Source organism: Phoenix dactylifera, chromosome 16, assembly GCF_009389715.1.
Source record: "Phoenix dactylifera cultivar Barhee BC4 chromosome 16, palm_55x_up_171113_PBpolish2nd_filt_p, whole genome shotgun sequence".
In the NCBI taxonomy this organism is placed as follows: domain Eukaryota; kingdom Viridiplantae; phylum Streptophyta; class Magnoliopsida; order Arecales; family Arecaceae; genus Phoenix; species Phoenix dactylifera.
The window spans coordinates 13,204,870-13,224,016 of NC_052407.1; the positions used below are offsets into that span (position 1 = coordinate 13,204,870).

The following is a 19,147-nucleotide window of genomic DNA, read 5'->3' on the forward strand; positions in this document are numbered from 1 at the left end:
ACTTGTACCGGAGTCCCAACCACTGGCGAGCAAGTTGGAGCCTAGAAAACTGAACCAAGAAAAAGAAAAAAAAATCCCTTGTTTCTTGTTTTCTATCTCATCCTCATTGATTGCTTGTCGGTCGTTTACTATCACTGGCATGCCCTATTAGCTACTGTCAGGCTGGTGGCTACACTGCCATATCTAGCACCCTCATTGGCCACAACCACCATCAAGTTCTTTTCCCCTTTTCCCCTATGCCCTTCCTCCTCTTCCTCTGTTCTGATAAGGGAGCACAGGCATGCTTCTTTATCTTGCCAAAAAAATGAAGAAAAAGAAAAGGAAAGAGAAAAAGAATAACAATAATAAAAATAATAGATCCATTGCCTGATTCTTTCTCTCTCTACCCTCTTGATCTATCCTTTTCAACCCATGGGCCCACCAATGGGACTTTGCAACATTAGTTGAATCATAATAAGGGATCCTGGCCCCTGGCCACTGGGCAGCCTGTCGAACCGATCACCCCGTCTCTTGTTGAGTGTCTCTGAAATCCATTATTAATGATCCCAATCAAACAATCTTGGCTTTGATTGAGACCTTGCTTCATAATTTATTGATCGAAAGATCTGACCCACCCGGAGCTGTCGCACGCCATCACCCGGCCAACCGTCCCCTTTTCTTATTATTTTAATACTATCAAAGTCATCAAATAGGAATTAATTTCACTTTAAATGCTTTTAATAGGTTTAGCTGACTCGCCTAGTAAATTTTAAAGGCTCAAAGCAAAAGAGGTAAGTAGACCTTACACTCCTTATTAATTTTCAAACTATTATATATCATGCATATGGTTTGTCATTGATGATATCTTGTTTTCTTAAAACAAATACGTATTATGAAAATTATGCTTTGTTATAAAAAGTGGTTCCATGAGTATTTTTAATGAATATAGCTTCTTTATGAAATATGAATTTTTATCGTGCCATTTAGTATTTTTTCAGCTACTTATGTGCATGTTTTAACAAAAAGATATAAATATTTTAAAGATCTCAGATAGCTATTTTATGGCCCCTAGAATTGGAGGAGATCAACATTAGAAAATAATTCCATATGAACACAGGCCCTACTAGCGGGTATAAAGTTGGCATATGAACCATGAATCATGATACTTTGTCGATTATGAACACAGGGATTATCATGGATATAAAATGACCTTAGCATGAATATCTATGAGCAATGATTTGAACTATGATGTGACTAAATGGCAAAAAATTATTTATGATTTTATTTGCAATATATACTTGGAACCATATTGATGAAATATTGATGATTTATGCATGTATGATTTGATGTGGGGTCGGAACCCCGACACCAGCCCGCACACCGGACGAGCAGGGAAAGCATCCGCGTCCTCCCCGAGGTATTGTCCGCTCTGGGATTGCCGCTTCGGGTCTGCGGGAGGTCGCCCAGGGAGGTCGCCCAGGGCCGGAGCCCAATGACAGTCCCAATGACAGTCCCGAGCCCTGCCGGCGCGGGGGTCCGCGGAGGTTGCCCCCTACCCTCACGGTTTTGTCCCGCAAAAGGGCCCTCGGTGAGAAGAGGTGTTTGCACCCCCCATTTAAGGCACAAACCTTTCCGCTGATTATCCGATGTGGGACTAAACTGGGAACCCCATCCCACAACACAGCCCCCCCAGCGGGAAGGTCTGTGCGTGGCCGGGGCCCTTCCTCTAGCGCCATCTGATGTGGGGTCGGAACCCCGACACCAGCCCGCACACCGGACGAGCAGGGAAAGCATCCGCGTCCTCCCCGAGGTATTGTCCGCTCTGGGATTGCCGCTTCGGGTCTGCGGGAGGTCGCCCAGGGCCGGAGCCCAATGACAGTCCCAATGACAGTCCCGAGCCCTGCCGGCGCGGGGGTCCGCGGAGGTTGCCCCCTACCCTCACGGTTTTGTCCCGCAAAAGGGCCCTCGGTGAGAAGAGGTGTTTGCACCCCCCATTTAAGGCACAGACCTTTCCGCTGATTATCCGATGTGGGACTAAACTGGGAACTCCATCCCACAACATGATTGATTATGACTTGTTTTATCAGAATGTAGTATGAAATATTTGATTTTACAATGAAAATTATTTTCTCTAAATGAATATTTTGTTAATATAAAAACATATTATTGATCCAACTAGGTAGTATAACTTTTACTTACTAAGTTGTATAGCTCATATCTCTTTTTATTTTTCTTTTCTTTTTCCAAATGAATAGGGTTACTTGGAATGAAGAATGGTCCGGGCTTAGAGTTTATGCTAGCAAGTTTGAAGATTTTAAAGCACAATTTTAGTTCTTTAATTGACTATGAATTTGTAGTTAGTGACTTTCTGAATTTTGAGGTTATGGGTTTTGATATTTGAATTTGAATTTAGTCGCTCTAAACTAATATTTATTCAATTATTTAATGGATGATGGATTTGGATCTTTTATTTTATTTGAGATTATGATTGTTGGCTTTGTGTTATCGCGTGTTGTACCCCTCGGTAGCATGGTCGTATTATGTCCCAGATTTGGGACGTGACATTTGATGGTATCATAGCATAGGTTTGATCGTGGGTAGAACTTAGAGTCTAATAATGGGTAGAACTTAAGATTAGGTTTAATAGAATTGATCTAGAGTATTAAGTCCAAGAAGCATGGGTTTAGACCAAAGTTACTTTGCAAAAGCATGGTGGAGTATTAGATGAAGACTAAGTATCTTGACTTGTTTAAAAGTGAAGATACATTAAGTTTCGAGAACGAAACTCTTTTAAGAAGGGAAGAATGAAATGGCCCGATCTAGCCTAGTCCACTCAACTGGCCGAACCCACCTACAGCTTAACCCAGCCGAAGTTGGGCGTGCTTCGTGCGTGATGGGCAGAAGACTCCCATCAGGAGTCTTGTTTCCATCTGTGAAACCCTAACCACTTTGGGAAGAAATTGGAGACCTAGCAGCCACCGGAACCCTAGGCTCCTTCATATAAAGAAACCCCCTCCCCTTCACGACCCTCCATCGTTAAGCATAGATCTTCTTTCTCCTTCATTTTCCCCTTCAAGTTTGTTGTTTCCTAGTATGGTGCCCACTGGAGATTGGGATCAACACTCACCAAAGCCGAGGTAAGAGCCCGATCTCCTTTCTTATCCTTCTCATCTTCTCTTATGTTGGAGCTCATTGCTAGTTAAGAAATACATCAGAATCAATGGCCAAAACCCTCCATTTGCATCCCCTATTTTTGCTATTTTTGTTTCTTCTTACAACCGCCTCTGTTGCCGGTGTTCATTGTCGAGGCTCTTGGCTGCTTCCTCATGACTTATACCAGAGTCCCTGCAGCCGACAAGCGAGCTGGAACCCAAAAACCGAACCAAGTAAAAAAAATCCCCTGTTTCCTGTTTTTTTTATCTCCTCCTCATCAGTTGTTCATCGGCCGTTTACTATCACCAGCGTGCCCTGTTGCCTACTGTCAAGCTAGTGGCTACATCACCATGGCCAGGACCCTCACTGGCCACATCCACCATTAGGTTCTTTTCCCTCATGCCCTTCCTTCTCTTCCTCTAATCTAATAAGGAGGCACGAGCATGCTTTCGTATCTTGTCAAGAAGAAACAAGAAAAAGAATATTAGTAATAAATACAATAGATCCAATGCATGATTCTTTCTCTCTCTACCCTCTTTCTCTCTCCACTTTTGACCCATGGGCCCCATCGGTGGAACCTTGTAGCATTGGTTGAATCATAGTAAGGGATCCTAGTCCCTGGCCATCAGGCAGCCTATCGGACTGATCATCCGACCCCTGTTGAGTCTTTGAAATCTACTAATCTTGGCTTTGATCAAGTTCTGCTTCATGATTCGTTGATCGAAAGACCTAACCCACCCAAAGTCATCGCACATCGTCACCTAGCCAATCATCTCCTTTTCTTGTTATTTTAATACTATTAAAATCATCAAATAGGAATTAATTTTGCTTTTAATGTTTTAAATAGATTTAGCTGATTTGCCTAGTGAATTTTGAAGGCTCAAAGCAAAAGTGGTAAGTAGACCATATACTCCTTATTAATTTTCAAACTATCATGTGTTTTTCATGCATATGGTTTGTGTTGAGGATATCATATTTTCTTAAGACAAAGGATCAACATATGTATTATAAAAATTATGCTTTATTACGCAAAATTGTTCTATGAGTGTTTTTAATGTACATAGCTTGTTTATGAAATAAAAATTTTCATCATGCCATTTAGTTTTTTTTCACCTACTTATGCGTATGTTTTAAGAAAAAGATATAAATATTATAAAGGCTCTCAGATAGCTATATGCGGCCCCCAAAATTGGGAGAGATCGACATTCGGAACTAGTTCTATGCGAACAATAGGGCGTGCCATCAAGTATAAATTTGGCATATAAACTATGAATCATGAAACTTTGCCAATTATGAGCATAGGCCCTGTTATGGATATAAAGTGACCTTAGCACGAATATTTGTGAGCAGTGCTTTGAACTATGATGTAACTAAATAGCAATGAACGATTTATAATTTTATTTGCAATATACACTTGGAACCATATTTATGAAATATTGATGATTTATGCAATGCATGATTAATTATGACTTATTTTATCAGAATGTATTGTGAAGTATATTACTTTACAATGAAAATTATTTTCTCTAAATGATGCATTGTTTATATAAAACTTATGTTTGATTCGATAAGATAGTGTAATTTTACTTACTGAGCTATATAGCTCATATTTCTTTTTATTTTTCTTTTTTCTCCTAGACAAATAGGATCACTTGAAATGAAGAATGGTCTAGGCTTGGAGTTCGGGCTCTAGCAAGCTTTGAGACTTTGAAGCAGAATTTTAGTTATTTAGTTGACTATGAATTTGTAGTTGGTGACTTTTTGAATTTTGAGGTTATGAGTTTTGGTATTTAAATATGGATTTAGTCGCTCTGAACCAACATTTATTCAATTATTTATTAGATGATGGATTTGGACCTTTTATTTTATTTGAGATTATGATTATTGGCTTCATGTTATCCTGGGTTGCAACCCTTGGTAGCATTATGTCCTAGATTTGGGGTGCGATAGAGGGTATTTTTTTAAACAAATCGGGCCTTAATCAAATGAGGAAAGGATTAAATGGAATGGTTTTGAGCCAACAGGGCAGACGTTTTGGGTTCCCCTTTGGTTTGGTTTGTTATGCCTCGAACCGGGTGGTTTGGGGTGGTACAGCCAACATTTAGTTTATACTAAGCAAATAGTGGACGATGTATCATTCCTCCTATTTTATTATCTTGGGTACAGCCAACATTGTTCTATACTAAACAAATAGTGGATGATGTATCATTCCTCCTATTTTATTATCTTTTAGATGTGTTTGTTGATCTTTAGGGGTAAAAGAAAATCAGTGTTTGCCTTCCCAATACTCTAAAACAACTAAACAACACAAGAAGCAACTCATTAATTACTTTGAATATTATATACTGCCCCACTTGCTATTGAGCTCCAGAAGCAGCAAAATCTATATAAACATTAACATCAAGCTAAATGATTTAAGAAATACAATGTGTTTTATAGGCCAAGAATCTAAGAGAAGCTATTCTAGTGACAGAACATGAAGTGCATTGGCACCATGTTTGTTCCAAAGGCCATTCTACTATATTATCGTTGAAATTGACCTAAATCCCTTGGGATAAAGTTATGGCTTAGAATTATCAAGTGATATAATCCACAAACCATTAGCATGTTTAGAAATCAACAATCTAGAGCCTATTTCTTGGAATTTCCATGTATTTCCAAGCATTATATTTAACTGTTGTATATTATGAATCAATGCACCTGAATCAAATTGAACTATGACAACTCAGAAAGGCTTGGCACATGAAGAAAGCAACCAAAGAAACTATAATTAAATATAACCTAATGAACCGATTGTGGAGAAGGAAAATTTTCTCAACCCACTCAACTCGAATCTTTCAAAAAAAATTTAGGAGAAAAAAAACAAAGATGGTGAAAATAGGATTTAGGTCCCTTTTCTTTCATTAATACCTCAAAAACTGAGGTACATAGTCCTCCTATTTATGCTAGTTCGAACAACACTAGCTTTCTCAAAATAGACATGACTAGTGAAAATAAACACCGAAAAAAAAAATTCTACAAGAGGTAGATCTCAACTCCTATATTAACTTTGCCTCTTGTTACTCCACTTAATTCTTTCCGAATTGGAAGATACACTCGATCAAAATCCTTTCTGAAAAGAAAGTTTTTGATTTGACCGTTTCATTTTGGGGCTAAACCCTTTAAGGGATGACGCCACAATGTAGATTTTGAAAAATCACCCAATTTGGAAAAAAAAGAACCATCTCAATTAGAGGTCATATAGACAAGTTTTGGCCTCTAAAAGTTTGGTATGCGATTCAGCTATCCAATGTGGCAGATCTTGCTCCTGGACCCTTTACAACCCTGCCCGTATGGGGCAAATGGTCCACATCGAATCTTGATCCTCCTGGATCACCTAATGAAGTATAAATCAGCATAAGTTAGTACTCCGCATTTTATTCATTTTAAGATAAATGAATACCTTAGTGAAGTCCAAAACTTTGACACAGGCTTGCCTTAGGGATATGCATACATACATACATATGTACATACATATATCAAACATACACACATACATATATAAGTGTATGTATGTATGTGTGTGTATATATATATATGTATATATATATATATGTATATGTATATATATATATATGTATATATATATAAGGGAACACTGTGGATGTATGTTTTGTAATCCATGTATATATATATATATATATACACACACATATAACACACACATATATGTAACACATATGCGCACACGCATAGACACATGTGTGTATATATATATAGCATGGATACAAACATACATCCACAGTGTTCCCGTTATATGAACCAATAGACGCAGAGGGAACTGTTGTGTAAATTTGAAGTAGTACATCAATTTTGTGGGGATAAAAAGAACAGAACGAAATAGAGGACATGAATACCCATAATATCAATGTAATTCAGGTTGTCACTTTGCGAAAGCAACTAGTGCCTTAGACATCCTTTCCTTCTCTAACATCACAAACAGTTCCCTGCATTTATAGGAAATGAGATGACGATGAATTACTAAAGAGCAAACAAAGAATTTGTAATACAAACCAAGGTAGGGCAAAACAGAAAAGAACAGAAGCAGCCGTGCAGTAGATACCACACATGCTGCTCTCCAAATTCCTGCTCAACTGTTGAACTGCTAATTCTACACGCTCACCTGTACGGTATCAATTACATGTTAGTGATAATTTCAGTAAATTGTCTTGATACTTTCAAAAGGTTTTAATAAACAGCAACAAAAATTGGTACAATAAGCTGGGTAGAAAAGAGAATAAATGTTGCCAATAGTAGAATAAGTGTTGGCCAATAGTGCCTTATATTGAAATTTCCCTATGAAACACCAATCAGCTATCTTAAAGCCTTAAACTCAGATGTACATATGAGTGTTGAACAACAAGTTCATACCTGATCTTGAGCAAACTATGACATTGTCACCCGCCTTTAGAAATTCTTTAGCAAGTGCATAACCAATTCCTATGTAAAAACAAATCACGGTTCAGACTTCAGAGTATAGCAATGCAGTCAGCAAATCAGGTGGAGATATAACATAATCAATTAGAACTAAAAAGAAATGTTCCCTTTTGAAAGTTTCAGTGATTCTCTTCCTCCCTTCAGTAAATCATACATGTCAGAAAAACTGGTCATATCTATGACAAGAGGGTCCTGGAACTTATCGCTCTTATGATGACAAACAGAAGGTAAGTCCAGTATTGTCTTTTCCCTTCCCTTTCTTTTAACCTTTGTTTTTGATTCCATTATTTTCTATTCCTTCTTTCTTGGTTTTGCCTCCTTTTCTTTGTTCTTCTATCTTAATGATCTTTCTTTTGTGTTTCATTTCCCATAGGTTTATCTTTTAGTTATATAAATATCAGACTTTTACTAGAAAATGCCAGCAAACTGTTGATCTTGGTTATTCAATTGCATCAAGCCCTAAAAACCCAATTCAGTTCCTAAAATCCTAAACCCTAGGTTAAACTATAGTGAACCATTGTCTATTTCCTTTAAGAATGCTGCCTTTCTAGTTAAGTTTTATTAAATACTTGGGTATTATCCTGAAATTCCCTTGACTATTCTACATCAGTTTGATATTGGAGCTTTAGGTATGCCATCATGTTCTATTGTAGTGGCTTATGCAGCACATGGAATATATCTCATTATAAAAGATGCCTTTATGAAGATCTTCTTGATGAAGCTTTCACCAGAGAACTTGAACCACATGAGTTTCCAGATTGGGTCATGATCTAGAAGATTATTTTGATTGGTAAAAGATGCCTGACTAGATGTAAGTATGCTTCACCAAAAGAAGATTAACAGGTCGAGCTTACAAATAGTGGAGATGCTGGGTGAACATCAGATGATTTGTCAAGGCTGAGATAAATTATCAAATGGGAGGAGATGAAGAAATTGCTTAAGGAGAGGTATTTGCTACCCTATTACAAAAAACCCTTTATCATTCAGCATGTTAGCAGATATGACCAATCTATTTCTAAGAACGAGCTTCTCAAAGCTCATGGATCCTATTAAGGAAAGATCTGGGCTATATGTTGGAAAGCTTGAGGAAAACAAATGCACAAAAACAGGTCAAGCACCTCACATTTCTTGTTCTTATTAGGCGTGCAGAAACAAGAGCAATTATTTCAATTAAAAGCCACAACAAAGTGCCTTTGAATCAGATCATGTTACAAGAAAGTATAAATGGCATCCAAGTCCATTTCCATGGATGTCGAAACAGAAGAAGAGGTGGAGCTTTCCCAAGAATTGGAAGATTTGCAAGATTCTAAAGGCATCATGGAAGAAAAGATGGTCATAGAAGAAGCTTCACAAGATTCACATAATATTGAGTCTGATAAAGTACATGTCAACGAAGCTATGAATTTCAAAGATTTTGCAAAGATGCTAGAAGAAAGGAGGTGAAATATAGTGCTGATCCATCAACAGAAGCCTGCTCGGATGCTGAATTTAATCAAGAAGATATCAAAGGAGCTGGAAATTTTGATCCTCAAGATACTCCGAAGAACAAAGTGGTATACAAGATCCACAAAAGTTGGAAGAAATTGTGACCTCAAATGACACTAATGCGATAACATTTATATCCTTCAAAATGATATCATGATGGAACAAGGTTAGTTGGAAATTGATGAGATGTTCACAGATTCGAAGCAGGTCAAGATTCATTTCAACTTATTGCTTTCTTTTATTTCTTATTAATTTTAGTTTTTAAGTGGATTTATTTTGAACCAAAGGCTGAGATTAAAAGATCTCAGAATTTATGAGATAGCTTAAGGGGTCAACTTACCATAGTGCTATTGACAATGGCACTGCTCACATTATAGTAATCATGAACAATATCCACGCCTTCTGGGGGCTATTTTTGGGATTATCAAACATGTTAGCTTTTTTTAAAGAAAAATTGCAGGATCTTGAAGTTATGTAAGCAAGTCTTATCCAGAAAATGAATGCAATATCAGTTTTTCTTCTCTCCTATGGCATGATGTTGTAGAACAAGTGTGAGGCTTGCAATCCTAGAGGCAATTCCTAGGTCCTGGTGTGAGTCGAATATTATCTTTTCTCTTCCCTTTACTTTTAACTTCTGTATTTTGTTTCCATATTCTCTATTCTTATTTACCTGTTTTTTGCCTCATTTTTGCTAGTCTTTCTCTATTATTGATCTTTCTTTTCAGTTTCTTTCCTGTAGGTTTTTGTTTTAGTCATATCAATATCATCTTTTCACCCAGAAAATTCCAGCAAACTCTAGACCTTAGCTATTCAATTGCATAAAGCCCTAAAAACCCAATTCAGGTCCTAAAATCCTATCGAAAACTCAGTGATTATCTTGAAATTCTAACCGATCTACAGGCTTAGCCCTATCCAAAAGCTTGCCTTCGACTATCCTACATCAAAATGGAACTTACTGATCCATCCACTAATTATCAAGGGACCACTTCAGTACAACAAGATTGCCACACTAAGTCAAAAAAAAACTAGCCAAGAAACTGAACCATATCTCAATGTTAAAAATTAAAACAAAGAGTTGAGCAGGAACTATGGACTATTAAGGTTTTAAAAACCTGATATCGGCCATCATAGTGAATGATGTAGACCAAGATAAACCAAGATCTTAGTTTGATTTTGCTGAGATGGAAATGGAAGGTAGGGAGATCTTCGAAATACTTAGTCTAATAAGGAAGTAAAAATGTCGTGCCCCCGATCCGACTTCACGAACCGAAGTCGTGTCAACCGCCGCATACTCATAGGGAACCCTCTCTACGAGCATGCAAAGCATCTCAACATGATATCATAAATATGCAGCGGAATAATTTAAATAATAATTTGCAAACTTTATTTCAATAACTAGCTCAATATTTAAATGTCTCACGATTCTAACAATATTTTAGGGTAGTACATCAATTTAAATAAACTCCAATCTCAAAAAATTTGTGCCTCTACTAGTCCCTCTCCCATATTGAAAATCCTGATTAGGCAAGTTCTTTGAATTTGTAAAAATAAGAAATTGTATAATAAGCTGACAGTCCAGTAAGCAATGATCATTTAAGCTAAACAAAACAGAAAATCATATAGATAATAATCTATAGAAAATATGCATATATGCAGTACCATGGTCTGCCAAACCGGACCGTACCGGCCTGGTACGGACTGGTCCGGCTTGAAACAGGTATCCGGACAGCGTGGAAACCGGTTCTAGCTATTTTTGGGCCGATCTCGACCGGTACGCATGCGTATCGGTCATGTATCGGCTGGTACTGTTCGTGTACCGGTGCGAACCGGCCGTGCAGGTGCGGTGCCACGTGCGGCCCTTTCGCCCCACGCTCGGCAAAGCACCCCGCGTGCGGAGAAGAGCGCCCGCGCAGGTTCGGTGCCACGTGCCCGTGTGCAGGCCCGCATTTCCCCGCCCCGCGCGGTTCCGCGCACTAGGGAATCGCGCGCGGGCGCTGTGAAACGCCGCGCAGGCATTTCCCCCGCCTGCGCACTTCCCCAGCTAGCACGGGCGAGCTTATTAGTGCCACAATGTGGCATTTAATGCCACTGTGGCATTTATCCCGCGGGCCCGCGCGCAGGCACGCGATTTTCCACCCGCACGCGGTTCCGCGCACTGGGGAACGACGCGGTTCCCCGCACTTTGAACGCCGCACGGGCGTTTCCCCCGCCCGCATGGGCAGCGTGTTGGAGGGTGACTTTCGGCCCCCAAGCCACCACACCAAGTCTTGCTCGTGCGCACCTTGCGGATGCCTTAAAGTTGTTGGAAAAGGGCCGATCGGGTAACGCCAAGGTAGTTGAGCTTGTGCTGCGGTGTGCCAAGCTCTTAAGTAGCCGAGGGAATCAAGGCAAGGGGAGGGTCTACCTGGTTGCAGCTTGACCCGACCCTTGGCTTGAGAAGAAAACAATCAAACTTAAGAGTATTTGTGGAGAAATTTAGAGGAACGCTTGATTGATTCTATTTCCAAAATGAAGCTTACAAGCAAAATATCTAAGAAAAACTATGATGGGTTTCCCCTTAGCCCAAGTCTTGGACAAACCCAAGACCGAATACAAAGAGACAAGGTCCTCCCAAGCCACTAAGGCCGAAATACAACAAGTGCTAAGATGCAAGATAAAGATGTAAGATGGTCAAAAGAGCCTCATTCCCTCTTATTTATAGTGCTCCCAAGTGGCCCAAGAGTGGCCAAGGCATAGGGGTCTTCATGGCATGAGAGGGCCAAGGCATGGGCAAGCCTTGGGCATAGGCTGTTGGCCCGGCTGGGGCTTGGCAGGGGCTGCAGGCCTATGGCACGGCCTGGGCGCTGTGGCAGGGCGCCTGGGCGCGGGAGCTGGCTGGCAGGGCGCTGGGCGCGCGGCAGGGCGCCTGGGCGCGCGGCAGGGCGCGGCAGGCGCGCATGGGGCCGGCAGGGGCGTGGCAGGGCGGCACGGGCGCGAGCGCGGCAGGCGGCGTGCGCAGGGGCGGTCGGGCGGCGTGGGCGCTCGCGTGGCGGCGCGCAGGGACGGTCGGGGCGCGCGTGGGCGCACACGCCAGGCGGGTCGCGGCGAGGTTCGCTGGGCCGAACCTCGCCCGGGCATGCTGGGGGCGCGGGCGGCTGCGGCAGCGGCGAGGTTCGCTGGCCGAACTCGCCTGGGCGTGCGGCGCGCGCCTGGGCGCGCGGGCGCGCGGCCTGTGTCCTGGGCGTGCCCAGCCGTGGCCTGAGTGCGGCTGTGGCTGGGCTCGCCAACCATGGCCTGGGCGCGCCCAGCAGTGGCCTGCGGCGGCTTGGGCCTGTCTTGGGTGTGCTCTTGCATGGGCACGGGCGCGGGCTTGGTTGGACACGGTTTGAGCTTGGCCGAGTCAAGAAGAGCTTGGCCAAGGCTTGGCCAAGTGTGAAGGGGCTTGGCCAAGGCTTGGCCAAGTGTGAATGGTCTTCAGCCAATGCTTTCCAAGCAAAATAGTAAACTCATACCTTGGCATGTCCTTCCGTGGTCCTCCTCCGGGCCGGTATTCCCCCTTGGTTGACGGCCTCGAAGGTGGCGCTTGCGAGGGTCTTCAACATTCTCCCTCCCTTGAAGAATATCCTTGTCCTCAAGGATAAAATGTGGGTATCGCCGGGTCATTTCTTCATAATTCTCCCAAGTGGCTTCTTCTTTTGGCATACCTTCCCATGAGATCAAGACTTGCCATTCTTTTCTTCGTTCTCTCCCTTTCCTCCAAATGTGGTATTTAATGGCTTCCTTTGGTTGGAGTAATAATCTCCCATCATGATCATAGGTGGGTAAGTCTTTTTCTATCAATGAAGGGTCACCCACCGCTTTCTTGAGTAGAGACACATGAAAGACCGGATGTAGCAATGAAGTAGTGGGCAAGTCCAACCGATATGCTACTTCTCCCATTCTTTCCACTACTTTGAATGGCCCATAAAACCTTTGAGATAGTTTGTGGCTAAAATTCTTCTTGAGGGATTTTTGAGTATAAGGTTGCAATTTTAATAAACAAAATCCCCGGGATTGAAGGTTACCTCTCTTCGGTTCTTATCATAGTACCTTTTCATCCTTTCTTGGGCCTTCTTGAGCTCCCTTCTTGCATTGGTTAGAGCTTCATCTCTTCCGGCCAATGTTTGTTCTACTTCTTCATTCTTGGCCGTCCCCTTCTCATGTCGGTGCAAACCCGGAGGCGGTCTCCCATAAACTAATTCAAATGGGCTAGTTTTGATAGATGAATGAAAGGTAGTATTGTACCAATACTCGGCCCAAACAATGAAATCTCCCCATTTGGATTGTTGGTTGTGACAAAAACATCTTAAGTATTGTTCAAGGGTCCGGTTGGTTACCTCCGTTTGCCCATCCGTTTGAGGATGATAGGATGAGCTTTTCTTCAATGTGCTCCCTTGAAGTGTGAATAATTCCTTCCAAAAGGTGCTCATAAATACTCTATCCCGGTCGGATACTATGCTTTTTGGAACACCATGCAACTTGATCACCGACTCCACAAATGATGTAGCCACCGATTTGGCCGTGTAGGGATGTTTGATGGGGATGAAATGAGCATATTTGCTTAGCCGGTCCACAACCACCATTATGACTTCATACCCCTTGCTAGTAGGCAAACCCTCAACAAAGTCCATGGAGATGTCCTCCCAAATCATACTTGGAATAGGGAGTGGTTGAAGAAGACCCATTGGTGCCCTTGGATTATACTTGATTTTTTGGCAAATTTCACATCCGGCCACCAATGCCTTGACTTCGGCTTTAAGTCCTTCCCAATAGAAGAAGTGCTTAACTCGGATATAAGTACGAAACCAACCCGAGTGTCCACCTTCCTTGCTATTGTGAAAATGATCAAGGATGCTTCTTCTTAAATTAGGGACATTAGGTACATAGACATACCCTTTGTAGATGATGAGTCCCTCTTTGAGATTGTAGTTGGCCACCCCCTCGGTTGAAGCTTCCACCTTTTCTTTGATCTCCAATGCCCGAGCATCAAGCTTGTTTGCCTCCCGGATTTGGTCCCAAATCCTCCATTCGATCCCACTAAGAGCCATGGAAGTAGGCTCTTCTCCTTCGGCCGCCCAAAGCATTGGGCTTCCTTCTTTCCTTGATAGTGCATCCGCCACCTTGTTCTCCTTCCCCGGTTGGTATACAATGTCATATTCAAAGCCAAGTAGTTTGACTAAGAATTTTTGTTGATCCGGGGTCACAATTTTTTGCTCCAAAAGATGCCTTAATGCTTGTTGATCGGTGATAATAGTGAACTTCTTCCCAAGCAAATAGGGCCTCCATACCTTGACGGCATGCACCAATGCTAGTAGCTCCCTTGCATATGTTCCCCACGCCTTCTTCATGGGACCCAAGGCTTTGGAGAGGAAGGCTAGGGGCCTCTTTTGTTGCACAAGGACCGCTCCGATGCCATCTCCACTTGCATCTGTGTAGACTTCAAATGGAATAGAGAAGTCCGGAAGTGCTAGGACCGGTGTTTGAGTCATGGCCCTCTTCAAGTTGTCAAATGCTTCTCTCGACTCCGGAGTCCATTCAAATTCTCCCTTCTTCAACATGGAAGTTAGAGGTCTAGCAATCAACCCATAGTTCTTCACAAACCTCCGATAGTACCCGGTCAATCCCAAGAACCCTCTAAGAGCCGAGATGTTCTTGGGTAGAGGCCAATCCACCATAGCCTCAATCTTCCTTTGGTCCACCTTCACACCTTCTCCCGATATGATGTGCCCCAAATACTCTAACTCCTTTTGGGCAAAGGCACATTTGGAAGGCTTGATGTAGAAGTGGTGCTTCTCCAAGATGGATAACACAACCTCCAAATTGTTTGACATGCTCTTCCATAGAGTGGGAGTAGACCAAGATATCATCAAAAAATACTAGCATGAACTTCCTCAAGTAAGGCCGGAATACCTCATTCATTGTAGCTTGAAATGTGGAAGGAGCATTGCAAAGACCAATGGCATGACAAGATATTCGTAGTGGCCCGAATGTGTCCGGAATGCCGTCTTGTGAATGTCTTCCTCCTTCATTCGAATTTGGTGGTACCCCGCCCTTAAATCAAGTTTGGTGAAGACCGTTGCACCATGTAGTTCATCAAGCATCTCATCCACCGTGGGAATGGAGAATCGATCCTTGATAGTTGCTTCATTCAAGGCCCGGTAGTCGGTGCAAAATCTCCATGTGCCATCCTTCTTCTTCACAAGTAGAACCGGAGATGAGAAGGGACTTGTGCTATGGCGGATCAACCCTTGCTTCAACATCTCCTCCACTTGTCTCTCTATCTCCTCTTTTTGAAAATGAGCATACCGGTAGGGTGGAACGTTCACCGGTGTAGCTTCATTCTTCAATCTTATAGGGTGATCAAAGCTTCTTGGAGGTGGGAGAGATGTGGGTACCTTCATAACATCATGGTGAGCCTCCAATAAGCCTCGGATCTTTGGAGGGATGCCCTCCAACTCATCTTCTTTCTTGTCTTCTTCTTGGTGTTGGCCGGTCATCACAATGGCATAGCAAGAAGCTCCTCCTTTGCATAGCTTCTCTATCATGTTGGCTTCACAAGACCGCACCTCTTTGTTGCTCATGGCGGTCCACTTCTTCTTTTGGCCTCCAAGCTTGAACTCCATAGTCATGGTGCTATAGTCGGTTAGCACCTTCCCCAAGCCTTTGAGCCAAGCATTGCCCAACACCACGTCCAAGCCGACTAGTTGAAGAACATGTAGGTCGGCCTTGACCCTTACTCCTTGGATATTCATGCGAACATCCCTTACCACCTCTTGACATTTGAGCTTCTCCCCACTAGCGACCTTTACTTCAAAGGGCTCCACGGTCGCCCCTTTCAATCCAACCTTCTTCACTATTCCGGAGTTGATAAAATTATGGGATGAACCGCTATCTACCAAGAGAGATACCTCATGTTTGCCCACCCATGCCATCAAACGCATGGTGGACGGTCTTTGTACTCCGGACATGGCATGCAAGGATAGCTCGGCTCTTCTTCTCCCGGGCTAAAATCAGCCCCATGGTCTTGCTCCTCCTCATCTTCTTCCTCCGAAGCCTCCGAAGTAGCCTCCTCCTCCTCGGAGCCCACATCTAGAAGGAAAGCTTGACCGGTTTTGCATTGATGGCCCCGGCTCCACTTGTCACCACATTTGAAGCATAGTCCCTTCTTGATGTAGTCTTGGAGCTCATCTCTAGAAAGCTTCTTGACATGTTGAGGCCGCTCCTTGTACTTCTTCACTTCTTCTTTCCCCTTCCAAGGCCCCTTCGGTGGTAGTGATGTAGAGGCCTTGTTGTTGAAGCTTTCCTTGGACATTTTCTTCTCCATGCCATAACTTTGGTCCAAGATTCGGCCATCCTCATAGCTTCTTGTAATCTTGCCGGTTGCTTCAACTTTAACTCCTTGGCAAGCCAAGGCTTCAAGCCATCAAGAAAAGTGCCCAACAATGCTTCTTCCGACCACCCACTCACCATGGTTTGTAGAAGCCGGAACTCATCAATATATGCTTGCACTCTTCCTTCTTGCTTTAGCTTGGCGAGTTGGCCATGATGATTCACAACGGGAGAAGGCCCCCATTGTGACATGAACTCCTTCACGAAGGCCGTCCAACCAAGCCTCTTGCCATCTTTCTCATATAGGTCACGGATCCACCTCCACCACCGCTAGCTCTTCCCTCAAGATGGAAACTAGCTAATGTGACCCGATCCCTCCTTAGTACTTCATAGACATCAAAATATTGCTCGGCTTTGTCCATCCATTCATAAGGATCACCACCGCCGAACTTGGGAAAGTCAATCTTCGGTTTTCTTAGCCCTCTATCTTGGTGTCTTGGGCCCCTAGCATAATCTTCATCATAGTCTTCATTCCTCCTTCTTCCTTCCATGAAGTTCCTCCGGCCTATAGGCCTTTGGTCATGGAATGGATCTCCCTCGGGTTCACTCCCCTCTTCACTATGGCTAGGTCCCTCTTCTTCTATCCACCTCTCAATCTCTATCCCCCGGGCTTCAATTCTTCCTCCTCTCCTCCGAGGCCTCCGGTGATCTAACTCCTCCATTCGGTTAGCCCGTAGGCTTTCCGCATCACTTCTCCTCTCATCCCTTCCATGACCCCGCCGTGAGGCGTGCGACCATGGCTCCTCATCATTTGATCTTTTATGCTCTCTCTCTCTTTCTTTTTCTCCAATCCTCCTCTCTAACCTCTCCAAGTGAGCATTCATCCCGGCTAGGGTATTGGATAGATTTTCTAGGGTTCGATTTTGGCTTTCAAGGGTTCGGTTTAGGTGGGCCGAACTCCCCTCCAATGCCTCTAGCCGAGCATGGTGAGAATTTGAATTAGCTCCCGACTCCATTGTTTTGCTTCTACAAATGCACCTCCAAACCTCCTTTGGCCGTCACCCAAGGGATGAACCGACCCTCCTTCTTATATATATTTTTGAAAGGTACACCACTCAATCAACTCCAATTAAACAATGGTTTACAAAAATAAGCCTCACAACCCGAGAGTAACGTGTTGTTGCTCTACTTGCTCCCTACCCGGTGTAGTTAGGAGGGCACGAGGTACTACCAGTAGCCTCCCTCTTGTGCCGTCCCTCTATACCCTAACACCGAATAGTTGGGTCAAATAGCGCCGGGTACTACCAATAGCCTCCCCGTTGGCACTATCCCTATGATGAGCAAAATAGAAGAACAAACCGTCCTCTTTACAACAAAAATGTTCTCACTCCCTTTTGCAAGCAAGGAATTTAAAGTGCCGAAATTTAAGTACTACTTGCAAGTAAAGAACTTCTAGTTTACCCTCCCACACTCACAACAAGAAAGTCTAAGTGCAAGAAGTAGTAGGAATCTTAAGGCTCACTTCTAAGCATGCAAGAAAGTAGTACTCCTTAATCCCAACCCGAATTGAAAATTTCTTGGTTTCAAAGGCGTTACCTCTTTGGAGAGACCTCCCTCAGAAGTCTCTCAATGAAGCACCATGTTGGAGGGTGGCTTTCGGCCCCCAAGCCACCACACCAAGTCTTGGCTCGTGCGCACCTTGCGGATGCCTTAAAGTTGTTGGAAAAGGGCCGATCGGGTAACGCCAAGGTAGTTGAGCTTGTGCCGCGGTGTGCCAAGCTCTTAAGTAGCCGAGGGAATCAAGGCAAGGGAAGGGTCTACTGGTTGCAGCTTGACCCGACCCTTGGCTTGAGAAGAAAACAATCAAACTTAAGAGTATTTGTGGAGAAATTTAGAGGAACGCTTGATTGATTCTATTTCCCAAAATGAAGCTTACAAGCAAAATATCTAAGGGAAACTATGATGGGTTTCCCCTAGCCCAAGTCTTGGACAAACCCAAGACCGAATACCAAAGAGACAAGGTCCCTCCCAAGCCACTAAGGCCGAAATACAACAAGTGCTAAGATGCAAGATAAAAGATGTAAGATGGTCAAAAGAGCCTCATTCCCTCTTATTTATAGTGCTCCCCAAGTGGCCCCAAGAGTGGCCAAGGCATAGGGGTCTTTCATGGCATGAGAAAGGGCCAAAGGCTTGGCCAAGGCATGGGGCAAAGCCCTTGGGCATTAGGCTGCGGGCCCAGCTGGGCCTCTTGGCAGGGGCGGCAGGCACTATGGCACGGCCTGGCGCTGTGGCCAGGGCGCCTGGCGCGGCACGGCAGGGCGCCATGGGGCGCGGCAGAGGCTCCAGGGGGCGCGCATCGGGCGCGGCAGGCGTGCGGCAGGGCCGCGGCACGGGCTCCGAGGCGCGGCAGGCGGCTGTCGGCCAGGGAGCAGGGGGCGCGCTGTGGAGCGCGCGGCACGGTCCGTCGGCCGCGCGTGGGCGCTCGCGCAGGCGGCGCGCAGGGACGGTCGGGCGCGCGTGGGCGCGCGCGCAGGCGGGTCTGCGGCGAGGTTCGCTGGGCCGAACCTCGCCCGGGCATGCTGGGGCGCGCGCCGGCCGGGCGGCTGCGGTCAGCGGCGAGGTTCGCTGGCCCGAACCTCGCCTGGGCGTGCAGGCGGCGCCTGGGCGCGCGGCGGGCGGCTGGGCGCGGCCTGTGTCCTGGGCGTGC

The 19,147-nt window shown here is 44.1% G+C and overlaps 1 protein-coding gene across 1 annotated transcript in view; it reads right to left on the bottom strand.

Annotated features, from left to right (window-relative positions):
• Nucleotides 1-19,147, bottom strand: part of LOC120104100 (chlorophyll(ide) b reductase NOL, chloroplastic-like) — a 42,075-nt gene that overhangs the window by 12,623 nt on the left and 10,305 nt on the right. The window contains exons 2-4 of the mRNA XM_039114632.1: nucleotides 7,543-7,611; nucleotides 7,186-7,294; nucleotides 7,059-7,118 (exon numbers count right to left, since the gene is read on the bottom strand). Coding sequence (XP_038970560.1) covers nucleotides 7,059-7,118; nucleotides 7,186-7,294; nucleotides 7,543-7,611 — 238 coding nt within the window. The remainder of the gene's footprint in view (nucleotides 1-7,058; nucleotides 7,119-7,185; nucleotides 7,295-7,542; nucleotides 7,612-19,147) is intronic.